We start from the raw sequence: 16957 nt of genomic DNA on the forward strand, positions 1-16957 counted from the left end.
GAAGCCAAGACGAATCGCCGTCTGTTTTGCCCGTTTAACAGCTTCCTAGTATGTTTTAAATGTCTATAGAGGACAAATTTCCCCACTGTAATCGACACCGTCACCTCCAAAATCTTCTAATGGAACCTGCAAATGTTAACTAACGAACATTAGATTCCATTACGAGCAAATTCGCCAATATTTCGAGTCTATATCCTAAAATTCCTAAAATTCGATTTTCTAGGTACGAGGCATGTGCATATTGCGCCCCACCTAGTGGTAGGGCATGTGAACATTGCGCCCCACCTGTAGGTGGGGTGTATGAACATCACGCCCCACCACTAGGTGGGCGTGATGTTCAAACGTCACGTAACCCGACAGCCACTTTTGTCCAAAAATTTTAAAACGTGCTCAAAAAATTTTAAATGGAAATATACATCGACTTCAACAGATTGGTCGTTCTCGTCTCTTCCCGGGGATGACGGATTGCTCTCCATTACACGTTTAATCAAGGATTTCGAAAAGAATTGAGTTTGAGAGAGTTTAGGGTTTTTCAAATTTATGGTAATGAGCAGTATCGTCTTTTTCTGGAAGCTGATGGTGGGAAATTGGGGCTGGATATAGCAATCCACTTTTTTTATTGATTAAAAAATATTATTTTTAATTCTATTGATTTATAATAAAACGAATTGGCTTCCCAATTAATTATCCTCTTTCCGCATGTTATTTTTGTCTAAGCACTACTCCCTCCTTCTCTTATGGTTCTTTTTCAAGATCTCTGTTTTTGTTTTTTGTTTTTCTTCTTCCATTGTTGTTTGGTGATTCAGATTTCTAGTGCTGAGATAAATTTTTCAGAGTAAATCTTTTTAGGTAAGATTTTTTGGTTTTTTTCTTTTATTTGACTTGAAATTAGGTTTTTTTGGTAATGTAAAGTCCCTAACGTTTTTCTCGGTGAACTGTTTAGTCCCTAATGTTTTTCTCGATGAACTGTTTAGTCTCTGCCGTTAGACTCTCATGAAGATTCTGTTAGTCAATTTGGATTTGCGTTCTTATTTTCCTTTATTTTCCTTTCCTTTAAACTCGAATGCATCTGAAATCAACTTTAAGTGTTCTTTTTCTTGATTTTCTTCTTAATCGTTCAAATTCGTAAGCATTGAGTCTGTTCTTTTTCTTGTTCTCCATACAAATAGCTTCTTCTTCTAAATTGGATTTCCTCTTCTGAAGTTTGAAGGTAAATAGTAAGGGGTAATTTAGTCATTTCCAAAGTCATAAACGGTAAAAAATCTAACAAACAGATGGAGGACTAAACAGTTCACTGAGAAAAAGGTTAGGGACCTTACCATGTGTTTTTAAAAATACAAGGACTAAACAGTGTATTTTGTCAAAATATAAGAACTAATAAATTAATTATCTTTTTTTTTTGTACGCTTTCTGATTTATCCTATCTTGCAGCTGGGACTATTGTTGTATACGTTTGGTTGGTGTTCTTCGATTATCCACATTCTTTGTCAAAATTCTATCTGGTCAATTTGTTATCCTTTTGTTTATTTAATCTGCATTTTTTAGTTCCATTTTGTTTTATTGCTTATAATTCCTTATTTAATTTATTTGTTATGAATTTGCTATTTATTTGTGTATTCTTTCATTAGTACAGAAATGACATTTAGCCACGATTTATTGGTGATGGTTTTAATATAGAATCAATGCTAAAGGTCATTGGAGTCGGTTGTTACCGACTCCAATAACGCCTTATTGGTGACGGTTAAGGCAACTAACCGTCGCCAAATGTCCTACTTATTTAACGCCGGTATTTTTGTGGGTTATTGGCGTCGGTTATTTCAAATAACTGACGCTAATGACCCTAATTATTGGACTCAGTTGACGTTAAGCCGTGCCAATTAGGGTCATTAGCGTCGGTTTGGCAAGTAATCGACCCCAATTAGGGTCATTGGCGTCGGTTTGGCAAGTAACCGACCCCAATTAAGGGGTCATTGGTCAATTAGGGAGGCCTGATTAAAATGTGGAGGGATTTAATTGACGAAAATAAAAACATACATGGCCAAATTAGAAGTTGAGTAAACAAACAACCTCTCAAAATGTTAACAACTAAATCTGCGAAATATAAGTTATTTACAAAAAAAGGACTAAATTATTTACTATACAGTTACAAACAACTTGCAAATGTGTACGAAATTGTTTAAGTTTATCAATAAATTTAGTTGAAAGATCTGATATAACAGTCAAATAATGGACAAACTAGCATAATCAATTTGTTTGGTAAGGGTAAAATTAAAATTGATAGACATATTACGGGATAACTTTCATCATTTGTACGCTAAGATGAAATATATATGATGTCCTTCAATCTTCAAAATAGATTAGATAGGTTAATCTGTAGTCACCTGACGAGAATCAACAAACAGTCAGAAAGGGCTGGTATACGGCATGTCCTTTCTTTGATGCTTAAGTTAGTATTTTACTAAAAAAAAAAGAGCAAGAGTTGAAAGCAGAGTGAAGGCATATGTGATCATGTACCTTGTGATTCTTTAACTTTCTAAGTGTTGACATCTGATTGGCTTATACTATGCATGCTTTTGTGCATGTCTCCTCTTTACCATAAATTACAGGTGTTTCTTAGGGATTAGGAGTGTATCTTTGGAACCCGATCTTGTAATTGGAACATGTGTCCTTGGTGTTATGTTTTTTTTTTTGCCTAAAGCTCATTATTGATCCACGTGTCCCGATGGTTATATTTCTTTATCGTAAATTACGACGCTTCTTAGGGATTATGAATGTATTTTTGGAATCCGGTCTTGTATGGTCATATTTTTGTAGGCTTAATGCTCCTCCGCCCCCTTAACTTGTCCAAATTGGTCATTTTACCCTTCCAACTCATTGAATGTCTTATTTACCCCCTTAACTCCATAAAAATGGTATTTCTCACCCCCTTAACTTGTTCAAATTTGTCATTTTACCCCTCCCCAAGTCATCGAATGTCCTATTTACCCCCTTAACTCCATAAAAGTGGTATTTTTTACATCTTTATAGTGCAAAATTAATAGGACTTATTCAAATAAGTTTCAAAATATATTTAATACCACTTTTGTGGAGTTAATGAGGTAAATAAGAGATTCTATGAGTTGAGCGGGTAACTGGACAAGTTGAGGGTGTGAGAAATACCACATTTATGGAGTTAATAGGGGTAAATAGGACATTTGATGAGTATATATATAAAGCTCCTTATTGATCCATACTGAATGTCCATCTTTTTTGTTACAAGGAATAAATGCCCATTAAAGGAGAAAGTGATCCTTTCACCATCCATTTTTTGTGGTCATGTTTTAATTTTTATAACTATGAAACTTTGGGAGCGAGTGATTGAACAAAGGCTAAGGAGGACGGTGAAGATCTCGGAAAACCAGTTTGGCTTTATGCCGGGAAGATCAACTATGGAAGCCATCCATCTAATGAGACAATTAATGGAGCACTATCGAAATAAGAAGAAAGACTTGCATATGGTTTTCATTGACTTGGAGAAAGCATATGATAAGGTACCAAGGGAAGTACTTTGGTGGGCCTTGATAAGGAAAGGCATTTCGCGGAAATATATTGACATCATAAAGGACATGTATGAGGGAGTATGCACGAGTGTACGTACTAGTGTTGGGAAAACTGAAGAGTTCCCTATTACGATTGGAGTGCATCAAGGTTCCGCACTAAGCCCATTTCTTTTTGCCATCGTTATGGATGAACTAACAAGTTCACTTCAAGATGGTATACCATGGTGCATGCTGTTTGCAGATGATATTGTGTTGGTTGATGAGACGAAAGAAGGAGTGGAGATGAAGTTGGAACTATGGAGGCAAACTCTAGAATCTAGAGGCTTTAAGTTGAGTCGAAGTAAGACAGAATATTTGGAGTGTAAGTTTAGCGGCCGTAGGAGTAGGGAGGCAGGGACAATCACCCTAGATGGGAGAGTTGTTCAGGCCTCGGATTGCTTCCGGTATTTAGGATCTATTATCCAAACGGATGGAGAAGTAGATGGAGATGTTGCCCATAGGATTAAAGCTGGTTGGTCGAAGTGGAAGAGTGCTACGGGTTTCCTTTGTGATCCCGGCATGCCTAATAGATTGAAGGGAAAATTCTACCGGACGGCAATTAGACCAGCATTGTTATATGGTACGGAGTGTTGGGCAGTGAAACACTGCCACATCCATAAGATGTCGGTGGCGGAGATGCGTATGTTGAGATGGATGTGTGGTCACACGAGAAAGGACCGGGTGCGTAATGAAATAATTAGGACAAAAGTAGGGGTTACATCTATTGAGAATAAAATGAGAGAAAACCGACTAAGGTGGTTTGGCCATGTGAGACGTAGAGCGCTTGATGCGCCGGTTAGGAGAACCGAAGAGTGGCAAAGGGATGTAGTGGTGAGGGGTAGGGGAAGACCTAAGCAAACTTGGAGGAGGGTGATCGAGAGTGATATGAGTTTATTGGGAATTGAGGAAAATATGGTAGTGGATAGGACGGAGTGGAGGGAGCGAATCTGTGTCGCTGACACGACTTGATTTTCACGGTTTTATATGATGGTTCATGTTAGCCGACCCCGAATCATTTCGGGACTAAGGCTTTGTTGTTGTTGTTGTTGTTGTTGTTTTAATTTTTATAACTATAAATTCCATTAAAGGAGAAGCACAAAACTAAGAATTCTCTTGTTTGAATCTTCAAAGAAGTATACTTATGGAAAAGGAGACTATTCCTATCCTTGTAACGCCGGAACAAAGGTAAGGTACTAATTAAAAAAACTTAATATTCTAGTTTTACTCAACTAGTAATTTCTTTTAATTTCAGATTAGCCGGAAAAGTAGCAATTATAACAGGAGGAGCAAGCGGGATAGGAGCCAGCACGGTTCAACTTTTCCACGAAAATGGAGCCAAAGTTGTTATTGCTGATATTCAAGATGCCCTTGGCCGAGCCCTTGCGCAAAAGCTCGGCCAAAACGCCATTTACATCCACTGCGATGTTAGCAAAGAAGAAGAAATCAGGAGTCTCGTAGATCAAACGGTTAACAAGTACGGGAAGCTAGACATTATGTACAACAATGCAGGTAAGAGTGATAATTTTTGACACGATTACTAAGAGTCAACTCTTGTTTAACACTATTGACAGGAGTCAACTAGTATATGCCTGTTTATATGTGTCCCGAAAAGTATTTGATCCAAAAGGTTAGTCGATAGGTAAGCTATAAAAATTAAATTTTGTTATTATATCAGACACACTTTTGCATCCTAATTGCCTTTAGAGCTTGAAATACCATGTCAAGAAACCATTTAATCGAAAAATTTATTATTAGCTCGAATGTAACGCTTATCATGTTTGTTGCAATTATATTATAGGGATGAAATTCAACTTCGTTGTTAATATTTTTGGAAAACATAGATTTACCTTTAATGTACGAAATGGTAAAGAAACTTATCCCTAGCATTTCTAAGCAATACTTCTTAAAAAAACAAACATAAATTAAATTATACCCAAATATTTGGTTTCATGTGACGTATTTAATTGTTCACATTTTGATAGGTTGTTTGTAAGTGTGTTATTAACATAATAAACATTTTAGATATAATTAATATTTAACAACTTCGATATGGTAGTCAAATAACCGTTAAACCCGTTATTTTTCTTTTTAAGAATTGGTAGGAATTTTTTTATATTTCATACTTTCTTAATATAAAACAAATTTGGCATAATGCATTGTTGCCCCCTTGTTAGCACAAAATTTCAACTACTCCTGAAACTTTCAAAAGTTACATATGATTACATATTCTTATTCAATTGCATATTTGATAACCTCTTAGATTTTCGATAAGTTCATATTTTTATCAAATTGCATTCAATAATCTAAAACTTCAAAAGTCCTATGAACTTTCAAAAGTTTCTAATAATTTATCTCATAGTTGTTAGAATCGTACGAGTCGCGAGTCCACTCGTACGATTCGATTCGTTTCATGAAGAATTTGAGTCGTATCTATGGCACGACTCGGAAACTTCATGAATCAGACGAGTCACCACCGATTCGGCCGATTCACCAAGTCACCCGATTCGGTCAATTTAGACCACCATGTAAAAAAAATCAATTTTTAACAACTAAAAAACGTATATCAGAAGCCGTTTCGAAGAAGATGACTATTTACTTTACAAAACAAGAAAACGTATAGAAGTTATGAAATACGATTAGTTTCAATTAGACGACTCTTCACTTTACAAATCTCAAAACCTTCCCTCTTCTTTTCTGTTTATTTGTTATTATCTTCTTCTACTCTCTATTATCTCTATTTTTTTATTTTCTGTCTGTCTCTATTTTCTTTTCTAACTTGATATTTGCATTTTGGGCTAATATTTAAAGTTAAATATGGTTAATATTTTATTTTTTTATAGCATTTTGAATTTGATCTGAATCTTATGATCCGATTCGATTAACGAGTCCCGATTCGCAAAATGAGATTTCGAGTAACTAGTCGAATCTCGATTTAACAACTATGATTTATCTATTTGACACATACGGACTACTTTGACACGTGAGAGTATCTCCCATTTGGACCTTATTAGAGCACCTCTAATGGGTGTTACAAGCTTATTGCTTGTAACACCCAACCAATAGAGGAGCTGTGTTTTCTTTATTACAAGTTGTTGGGTGTTACTAACAGTAGTAACATGAAGTAAAAAGTGCATGGAAAATGAAATTTATTGTTTATATTGGAGCTTGAGATACACCGAAAAATGAGAAGCCTCTAAAAGAGAGAATGTATTCCAAACTCTGTATTTAGAGAGTCTCTTTGTGGAAGAATCGTGAAACAAAGTGGGAGACAAAGTCTGTCATCCATTATTAAATACATAAAATTTCTTTTCATTATTTTTTTTTATATATACACAAATCTTGTTATTTTAATTCTAAAACCATTATTGTTTTTAATTTATCCATTTGGCAGCTCATACACTTACCCCGTGTTGCAACCAGTATTGTTGCTCTTACATCATATCAATCCTAATTTTTTCACCTCTAAATTAAATGCAGGAATAGTAGATCGTCCATTCACAAGGTTCATAGAGAGCAAAAAATCAGACTTAGATCGCCTAATAAGCATAAACTTAATTGGTGCAATCCTCGGAGCCAAACATGCAGCAAGAGTCATGATTCCACAGCAGAAAGCCTGCATATTATTCACAACAAGTGCTTGCACAGCAATAGGAGGACTCGGAACTCAATCATATGCCCTAACTAAACATGGAATTTGGGGATTATCAAAAAGCTTAGCATCAGAATTATCCCCAAATGGAATTAGGGTTAATTGCATTTCACCCTTTGGAATTGCAACCCCTGTAGCTGGAATAACTGTCCCTAGATTTATATCAGATTTTGCTTTGAGTTTTACTGGTAATCTCAAGGGACAGATTTTGAAGACAGAAGATATTGCTAAAGCTGCTCTTTATCTTGCTAGTGACGAAGCTAATCATGTTAGTGGTCTTAATCTTGTTGTTGATGGTGGGTTTAGTGTTGTTAATCCTAGTTTTGTTAATCTTTTTGCTAGTTCGATGAGGAGTATTTATTTCATCCAAAGGGTTGTTAAGTTGTATGGAACTCCATTGATTGCTTCATTTATGTTGGGTTGTTTGGTGGTTTTGATTTCCATGTCATCGTTTATGATGATATGAAACAATGTAAATGAAGTTATTCGGCTAAAAAAGCCACCCAATAATGAGAAATTTTAAAGTATTTTTTGGAACATTATATCATATCAATCAATTGATATTTGTAGTTTCACAGTAATCATCCGATATGAAGTAATTAATTTTCTTAAAGATGCGAATGGTACTTTATAATCTCGTGGATTGATATCGACCCTCTGTCCATGTATCTGTATGGTGAAGGAAGGAGAGTCATTCAGAGCAAGCCGCCCGACATCATAAAGGCCTCAAGGTCTTAGTGTTAATTGAGAATTGAAAGGAGATAATAATCTGTATATTATATTTGCTTGATTTGTGTTACAGTATATTTGTGTATAAATAGTAAAGAGATGCTAGCCCTAATTAGTTACAGAGAGACCTAATTAGACTAGACTTGTGAGAGATGTATTCTAAGTGTACTAGGAAAGGTAAGGATAAGTGCAACCGTGTGCTGTATGGATATATACGGTTAAATACAAAGTATATCACTAATACCCCCCTTAAGCCGAGGACGAGAGCAAAGCGTGAGTCGTTGGCGAAGTATGTTGAACCGCGAACTGGAAAGTGGTTTGGTAAGTATATCGGCGACTTGATCCTCGGTAGGAATGAAGTGAACTGATAAAAATCCGGAGGCCACTTGTTCTCGAACGAAGTGATAATCAAGTTCAATGTGTTTGGTGCGAGCATGAAATACTGGGTTAACAGTGAGATAAATTGCACCGACATTGTCACACCATAATCGAACCGGTCGCGGGATTGGGATGCGAAGCTCAAGCAGAAGGGATTTGATCCAAAGAAGTTCGGCAGTGGCATTTGCAACAGCTTTGTATTCACTTTCGGTGGATGATCGTGCAATGGTTGGTTGTTTGCGAGTGTTCCATGAGATGAGGCTTTTGCCTAAGAAGATGCAGAAGGCTCCCGTGGAGCGACGATCATCGGGGCAGCCACCCCAATCATTGTCTGAATAACAGTGAATAGCTGTGATTGGTGAACTAGAGAATTTGATACCGCAGTCCTGAGATCCGTGAATGTATCGTAGTACTCGTTTGACTCCTTTCCAATGTTTGTCTGTTGGACAATGTAGGAATTGACATAGCTTATTGATGGAGAAGGCTATGTCAGGACGAGTGAGAGTGAGGTACTGTAGAGCTCCAACGATGCTCCTGTATTCTTCTCCGGATTGTAGACGAGTTCCTTGTTCACGAGATAGGTTGGGAGTTGTGGCCATGGGTGTGGAACAGGGCTTGCAATCGAGCATGTTGACTTTGGCAAGGATATCGCGAGCATATTTGGTTTGGGAAAGATGAAAACCATCTGCAGAATACACAATTTCAAGGCCAAGAAAATAGGAAGCACGCCCTAGATTCCGTATTGGGAATTCCTGTTCAATCTGTAATATAGTTTTCTGAATCAAAGATGGATTAGTGCCAGTAACCAATATGTCATCGACATAACACAGGATGAATGTTTTGTCATGTGAAGTGTGATTGATAAACAGAGAGTTGTCAGCTCCAGACATAGTAAAACCAATGTTACCCAAAAACGTTTTGAGACGCAAGAACCATTCTCGAGGTGCTTGTTTGAGACCGTATAGGGATTTACGGAGTAAACACACATCATTTGGTCTGTCTTTATCACGGAATCCTTGTGGCTGTTCCATATAAATGGTTTCTGTCAGATTGCCATGAAGGAAGGCATTGGACACATCCAATTAGTTAATGGTCCAGTTGTGAGCAGCTGCAAGGGCAAAGACAAGACGAACAGTGGTGGCTTTAACAACAGGACTAAAAGTTTCCTTATAGTCCAGGCCAGATTGTTGGCTGAATCCTCTAGCCACAAGTCGCGCCTTGTGACGTTCAACGGTTCCATCTGCTTTTAACTTCGTGCGGAACAGCCATCGTGAGGTGATGATATTTCTGTCTTTTGGACGCGGAACCAGATCCCAAGTGCGATTGGTGATTAATGCATGTATTTCGGATGCCATAGCATCCTGCCATTCTGCTTTTTGATTAGCAGACGTAAAACAACTGGGAGTAAAATTTGCAGATGAGACAGTAGTTTAAAGAGCCATAAATTTTCCTCTAGATTGAAGCGAGGAAAGCCGAATTTGCATTGGATGACGTCGGACAGGTTCCGAGGTTCCCGGGGCAGTGCATAAATTTGTAGGAGAGGAAGAAGAGAGTGATGTCGTGATCTGAAGTTGTGGGCTGGAATTTTGTGCTGATGAGATTGGAGAGGAGAGGATATTAATTGGTGAAATGGGTTCAGGGATAGGCTGAATGTTATTTGATGAGGAAATAGGCATGGTGAGGTGATGATGAGAGTTTGATGAGGTGTCTGGCGGGTTAAGGAATGGTGATTGGTGAGTGGCGTGATCAGGAGAAGAAGTGGAGGGAGATTTAGTGGCTGTCAGCTGGGGTGGTGATGAGGGCGTGATTGTGGGAGAGTGGGAGAGGTGGTTATTGGGTAGTGTTGTGATAGTGGGAACCAAATCAGGAAAGGTAGATGAGGGATTTGTTGTGGGAGTTAAGGTGGAATTTATGTCAGCAGGTAAATTTGTATTGGTAGATTTGTGGTGATGTGCAGGAATTGAATTAAGTGGTATTGATGAATGCAAAGAGATGTTACCTGGATAAGGCCCGAGTAGAGACGGAACCGAGACAACAGCATTTGTGACAGGAGAGGCGGATTCCGGTGTATGCACAGTTGTCGAGGCAGCTTGAAGAGGAAAAAGATTCTCACGAAACACAGTGTGTTTGCAAATATAAATGCGATTGGAGTTGAGATCAAGACAAAGGTGACCATTGTGATTGGGGGAGTCCCCGAGATAAACACATAAGCGAGATCGAAAGTCAAACTTATGTTTATTATATGGATGAAGTAAAGGCAAAATACCACATCCAAAGACACGTAATTTTGAGAAATCCGGTGTTTTGTTGAATGCTTTGGTGAATGGAGACACAGACCCAAGGACTAAAGTGGGTAGAAGATTAATTAAGTAAACATTGTGTATGACGACATAGTTCCAAAATTTTAAAGGTAGTGAAGCATGAGCTAAAAGCGTTAAAGCTGTGTCAACAACGTGCCGAATTTTCCGTTCAGAAATACCGTTTTGTTCATGAGTATGAGGACACGCTAATTTATGCAAAATTCCTTCTTTAGCAAAAAAAGATTTGAGTTTTTGGAATTCACCACCAAAGTCTGAGTAAAAGTTCTTAACCCTAGCCTTATATTGACGAACAATCATTGCATAGAATTCAAGAAATAGGGAATAAACATCACTCTTATTTTTCAAACAATAGATCCAACTAAAACGAGTAAATTCATCAATGAAGATAACAAAATAACGATGTCCAAAATTTGATAAAATAGGGGAGGGTCCCCACACATCTGAATGTATAGATTCAAACATGTAAGTACTTGAACGAATAACAGAATTTAAATGCGATTTGGATAGTTTGCCCATTGGACAAGAAGAACACGCCTGAGTACTCTTGGATGAAGGAAGCTGATGTTGACGAATGATCTGAGATGCAGTTTGTGAATGACAGTGACCAAAACGAGCATGCCATTGTGCAAACGGAATCCGTTCTCCAACTAAAGCTTGCTTCAAAGCAGGAGGCATGATGTACAGTCCGTCTCTACTCGGTCCTCGCAAGAGGATTTCCTTGTTGGCCTGGTCCTTGATAAGAAAATAAGATGGCCAAAATTCAAAATAACATGAGTTGTCACGTGAGAATTGTTGAACAGAAATCAAGGATTTAGTTAAACGAGGCACAAGTAAAACATCTTTAAGATTGAAGTTGTGGAGAGAAGAAGACCCCATGTGGGATATAGGCAAACCTTGTCCGTTACCAAACCGAATATTATCATGACCCTGGAATGGAATCATATTTCGAATCTGTTGAGCATCATTGGTCATATGGTGAGTGGCTCCGGTATCAGGGTACCATGGCTGTTCCTGACCCATTCCATCATCCAAGGGAGGATTTCCCTGATAGTCCATACATGTGATGTGTGCCTGAGGACGAGAAGCTCTGTTTGGTGGCGCCCCATGCTGAAGTGTCCCCCGATTTTTCTTCTGAGGACATTTGTCAACCCAGTGTCGAGTATCATTACATATGAAGTAGTGTCCCCGCTTGCGTTTAGATTTGAGCATGGAGGCAGAAGAATCTATTTTGACAGTGAAGTTCGCCATGGGAGATGGATCAGCACTGTGCTGAAGTAGTTCTTCTCTGATCAGTTCATCATATAACTCATACCAGTGAACAGGTTCTCCACGTCTGACATTGAGAGCCGTTAAGACGGAGTGATACTCCTTGCCAATGTTTTTGTAAATGGTGGCAATTAACTGGGTGATAGACGATGGACTGCCGGCTGATGTAAGTTCATCGGCAAGAGCTTTGATTTTCTGAAGATACGCGGAGACACTCATATCATGGCGTTGAAGTGAATTAAGCTCAAGAGTGAGTTGAATACGTCTGTTTTCTGAGACGGCACCATAGGTGCATTCTAATGCATACCAGACCGCACGAGCAGAGGTGAGATTGAAAACGGTGGAGACGACCTCCTCACTAAGAGAGGCCAAGATAGTGGCACGAGCAATACGGTCACGCTGTTCCCAGTTAACATAGGCCGGATTGAGCATGAAATCAGCGGACTGAGTTGGATTTGCACCAGCAAACCGAGGAACATATTTAGGAGGTGAGGGAATTGCACCAGTGCAATTTTCATCGAAGACCCTCATTGCATCAAGGGTGGCCACAAGGTAAGTATGCCAAGTTCGATAGTTACGAGATGTCAGTTTGACACTCATGACAGGGATTGATGTTAAGGATGATGTGGGATAAGAAAGCTGACTTGCAGGAGGTACAGAATCAGTATAGGTACCAATTGGGGGAGGGAATGGTGGTTCATGGGTTGTATGAGAAGGGAGATGAGGCTGGAATGGCTGGTAGCCACCCCTGGAGGTAGGAGGAAGCATTTGGTGATGATTTTGCGGGATTGGAGCAGGTCCATGTTGATGAGGAAGGCCAAAATTATTACTGGTTGGAAGAGAGGAGAAAGGAACAGGTGCACCGATGATATTTTGGGGTGGAAGATAAGATGAAGAATAATCGTATGGGACATACGGGAATTGAAGCAAACTTTGATTTTGGGCAGGAAACAAATACGAATCAGTTACGGATTGTATCGGTGCAGTCGAAGGTGGTAGTGCAGTGGTGGCTGCCGGAATTGACTGAACCAGACCAGACATGGGGTGAGATAGGAAGGAGGATGTTGTATCAGTAATAAGAGTAAATTGGGTATCTGTTTGCATAGACGATAGGGAAAGAGAGGCCGTGGGATTCTGAAGGGAAGCAGCCGGAATTGAGTTAGAGGGGGCAGCGGAATTATGAGGCGGGGAGGCGGAAGAGGAGGGACTTGCAGTGGCGACTGATACCATGTTAATTGAGAATTGAAAGGAGATAATAATCTGTATATTATATTTGCTTGATTTGTGTTACAGTATACTTGTGTATAAATAGTAAAGAGATGCTAGCCCTAATTAGTTACAGAGAGACCTAATTAGACTAGACTTGTGAGAGATGTATTCTAAGTGTACTAGGAAAGGTAAGGATAAGTGCAACTGTGTGCTGTATGGATATATACGGTTAAATACAAAGTATATCACTAATACTTAGGTCCAGTGAAACGAGAACATCTGACAATGCGCTTGCTATGTGATAGGGTGCACCACATGACGTCATTATAAGGAGGTTGCAGAGCCGATAAAATATCCACATGTGTCCAATGAGTCATTAGGGCACATTCTCAGGATTATGTCAGTTACCCCTCGTAGCTACAATATAAGGAGAAGGTGAGCAATCAATCTACCAGAAGTATGTAAACATGACAGTACAAATATTTCTATTATCTTCAACTTTTGCTAATTTAAGCGTCAGAGTGGGTTCTTCGCACACTTACCACTCTATGATGTGATGTTACCTCTTCATGTTACTCAAGGAGGTTGTAGAAGATTGCACATATTACACAACATCATTGGTATAGTGAGCGTGGATGAACACGTCTTCCAAATGAGCAATGTTTCTGATTACTAACTTGGCTCAAGGAGCATCGACTAGTCGACCTCCATAGCCTATAATCCAAGAAGAAGGGGTGACATAATCTCAACCAGGTTCTGGACGAGCCAGGGGCGGATGTAGGGGGGGTGAAAGGGGCATTTGCCCCCCCCCCCCCCTTTCATCCCATTAAAAAAAAATTTAAATCCAAAAATAAGGGTTAAAGTGCAAAAATACCCGTTAGGAGCAATTTTATCCCTAATGTTGGAAGCCAGGAGCAATTTTACCCCTAACGTTGATAAATTGGGTCAATTTGAGAAATAATTCATCAAACTGTCTTCTCAGTCATGAATAATAGTGTCTGAAATTGATCCAACTTATCAATATTAGAGGTAAAATTTGTGCAAAATTACAAAATTGATATGCAATTGGTGCAAAATAAAGAAAAATGACTGTATTTATAATAGTGTCTGAAATTGATCCAATTTATCAACGTTAGGGATAAAATTGCTTTTGGCTACGAACATTAGGGGTAAAATTGCACCATTTTATAGATGTTAGGGGTAAAATTGCACCTGACCCAAAACGTTAGGGATATTTGATGCGTAACAACCCGAGAATCCCGGAAATGGATGATTACGAGTCGGAAACATTATAATTTACGTTTTTTATCAAAAAGAATCATGAAAATAATACATGACAATTGAACGATTTTTCATTTTTCGTCAACAAAAATTGAACAATTTTGCATTTTTTGACATAAAAAATTGAACAATTTTACATTTTTTGTCTAAAAATTGTTTACGTAGAATTTTGTCCCCGCTCCTTCAAATCCTAGATTCGCCACTGGGACGAGCCTATGAAATGTGGGGATTATCCCCAAGCTTAGCATCTGAATTATCACAAAATGGGAATTAGAGTTAATTACTAAAGCTGGATGAGAAGTTTTTATTTCATCCAAAGGTTTGTTAAGTTATATGGAACTCCATTAATTGCTTCATTTATGTTGGCTTGTTTGGTGGTTTTAATTTCCATCTTGTCAACATTTATGATGGGATGAGGCAATGGAAATGAAGTTAGTAAGCTGGAAAGCCACCCAATAATGAGAACTTCTAAAATTACCTTTGAGAGTGATATTTTATGAAATTATCTACACAATAATTCACATTGATATTTTTATTTGATAGTATTATTGATGAAATTATTTAGATAACTATTTTTTTATAATAACTATTAGGGAAATATATTATATTTATTGTTTTTATATTGTAATTATGGTGATTGGAATAAATTACAATATAAAAACAATAAATATAATATATTTTCCTAATAATAACCACAAGTATATAAAGCACAAGGATAGAAATGAATTATAACTTCAATAGGAGTATCTTCTAAGATTAATGTATAATTACCAAGGTTATAAAACATATTGGACACTAATTAGACGGATAGAGCCATTGAGAATTATCGTAGATTAACCGAAAATTAATTAAATTTTTATTTTTATATTTTCTTATATAAATGCAATTAAAATAGACATTATACAATCTATAAATAATAATATAAAATGATTATATATATATGTATATATTTTGCAACATATATCCTTACAAATGCGGCAAGTAAAAATAATGTCTAGTTATGAAATTTGTCGAAAACTATAAAACGATGACATTAAAATTTATCAACCATATCATGAAAACAAGTAGATTACTCAATTAAACAAAAACTATGCGACAATAATCAAAAATCAAAAATCAAAAATCAAAAATCAAAATAATAATGATATATATATATATATAGTAAAGTCTCTATGTATGAATATACTATATAGGAATAACCTCTATTTTATTATAAAAAAACTCGGTCCCAACTTGGTAATAACCTCTATGACCAAACTCTATTTAGTAATAACCTTTCCATTGTTATACAAACAGTCTGGTCCCAATTGTATTCCTATATAGAGGTTTTAATGTGTGTATATATATATATATATATATTTATTTATTTATTTATTTATTTATTTCGATTGTCGCCCATGCGGCTCCCATATGGCTAAAAAACACCTAAGAGACCTATGCGAAAAAATTCGGACCATATTTTCGATTATGAGCGTGTAGGCGGTCCAATTCTTGGACTCTGATAATATATATATATATATATTTATATATATAATAGTAACGATGGAGGTGGAGTGTCAACTCCTCCTTCTTTTTACTGATTAAAAAATAATATTTTTAATTCTATTTATTTATAATAAAGCTAATTGGCTTCCTAATTAATTATCCTCGTGGGTTGGAGCAGGCCAAGAGAGGGGGTTGTGAAGCTGAATACTGATGGCTCCTGCCTCAGTAATGGTAAGATTGATGCCGGAGGTGTTCTTAGAGATGCGGGAGGCGCCTGGCTTTCTGGGTTTACCCAGAATTTGGGGTTGGGTTCTTCTTTTTCTGCGGAGCTCTGGGGCATTCTCTCTGGTATCCAGCTTGCTAAAAGGCTGGGTGTGAAGAGGCTTTCTGTGGAGTCAGATAACATGGAGGCCATCAAAATTATTTCGGATAATCATGCCTTGGGTCTTCATAGCCGCAACCTTATCAGAGCAATTAAAAGGCTTAGCTCCTCCTTTGAGATCTTAGAGTTCAGTCACATTTTCAGAGAGCAGTACCGTGTTGCGGATCACTTGGCGGCGGCTGGCCATGAGGGGGTGTTAGGTGTTTCTACCCTTACCGTTCCCCCTATTGCTCTCTCTCCTCTTCTTTTAGAGGATAGGATTAGGGTTAGCTTCCCTAGGCTAATCCCTGTGTAGTTGTTTTTTGTTTTTTCCTTTCCTTTTCTACCAAAAAAAAAATTATCCTCTTTCACACGTTGTTATCTTTGTCTAAGCGCTACTATTTATTTATCAAAGATCCCTTCAATCTAAAATTTTATTTATTTTAATATTTACAATTTTAGTTCAAATAATATCATCAATGAGGGTAAATATGATTATAAAAACTTGAAACATTTTAATGAGAATTTTTTTAATCATTTTAAACATTTTAATGAAATAATTTTTTTATCATTATTAACATTTTAATGAGAAGATTTTAAATCATTACAAATACTTTAATGAGAATATTTGTTTATCATTATAAAATATTTTAATATTGATTAAAAAAAGGAGTAGTTGATACTCCAACTCGTTGGCTCT

At 37.3% G+C, this 16957-nt stretch overlaps 1 protein-coding gene across 1 annotated transcript; it reads left to right on the forward strand.

Annotated features, from left to right (window-relative positions):
- Positions 1-4631: 4631 nt before the first annotated feature.
- LOC136208313 ((+)-borneol dehydrogenase 1-like) lies at positions 4632-7766 on the forward strand. The gene is made up of 3 exons (XM_065999136.1): positions 4632-4763; positions 4831-5087; positions 7056-7766. Exons 1-3 carry the CDS (start codon positions 4720-4722, stop codon positions 7691-7693), a joined length of 939 nt encoding a protein of 312 aa, XP_065855208.1. The 5' UTR covers positions 4632-4719; the 3' UTR covers positions 7694-7766.
- The last annotated feature ends 9191 nt before the right edge of the window (positions 7767-16957 follow it).

Source organism: Euphorbia lathyris, chromosome 10 (assembly GCF_963576675.1).
Source record: "Euphorbia lathyris chromosome 10, ddEupLath1.1, whole genome shotgun sequence".
Taxonomy (NCBI): domain Eukaryota; kingdom Viridiplantae; phylum Streptophyta; class Magnoliopsida; order Malpighiales; family Euphorbiaceae; genus Euphorbia; species Euphorbia lathyris.

What these genes read in the sequence shown, in the direction of transcription:
- LOC136208313 (XM_065999136.1), top strand. Translation starts at nt 4,720, where the DNA reads ATGGAAAAGGAGACTATTCCTATCCTTGTAACGCCGGAACAAAG. An exon ending in CTTGTAACGCCGGAACAAAG is followed by an intron (nt 4,764 to 4,830) that starts GTAAGGTACTAA and finishes TTTTAATTTCAG; the next exon opens with ATTAGCCGGAAAAGTAGCAA. An exon ending in CATTATGTACAACAATGCAG is followed by an intron (nt 5,088 to 7,055) that starts GTAAGAGTGATA and finishes AATTAAATGCAG; the next exon opens with GAATAGTAGATCGTCCATTC.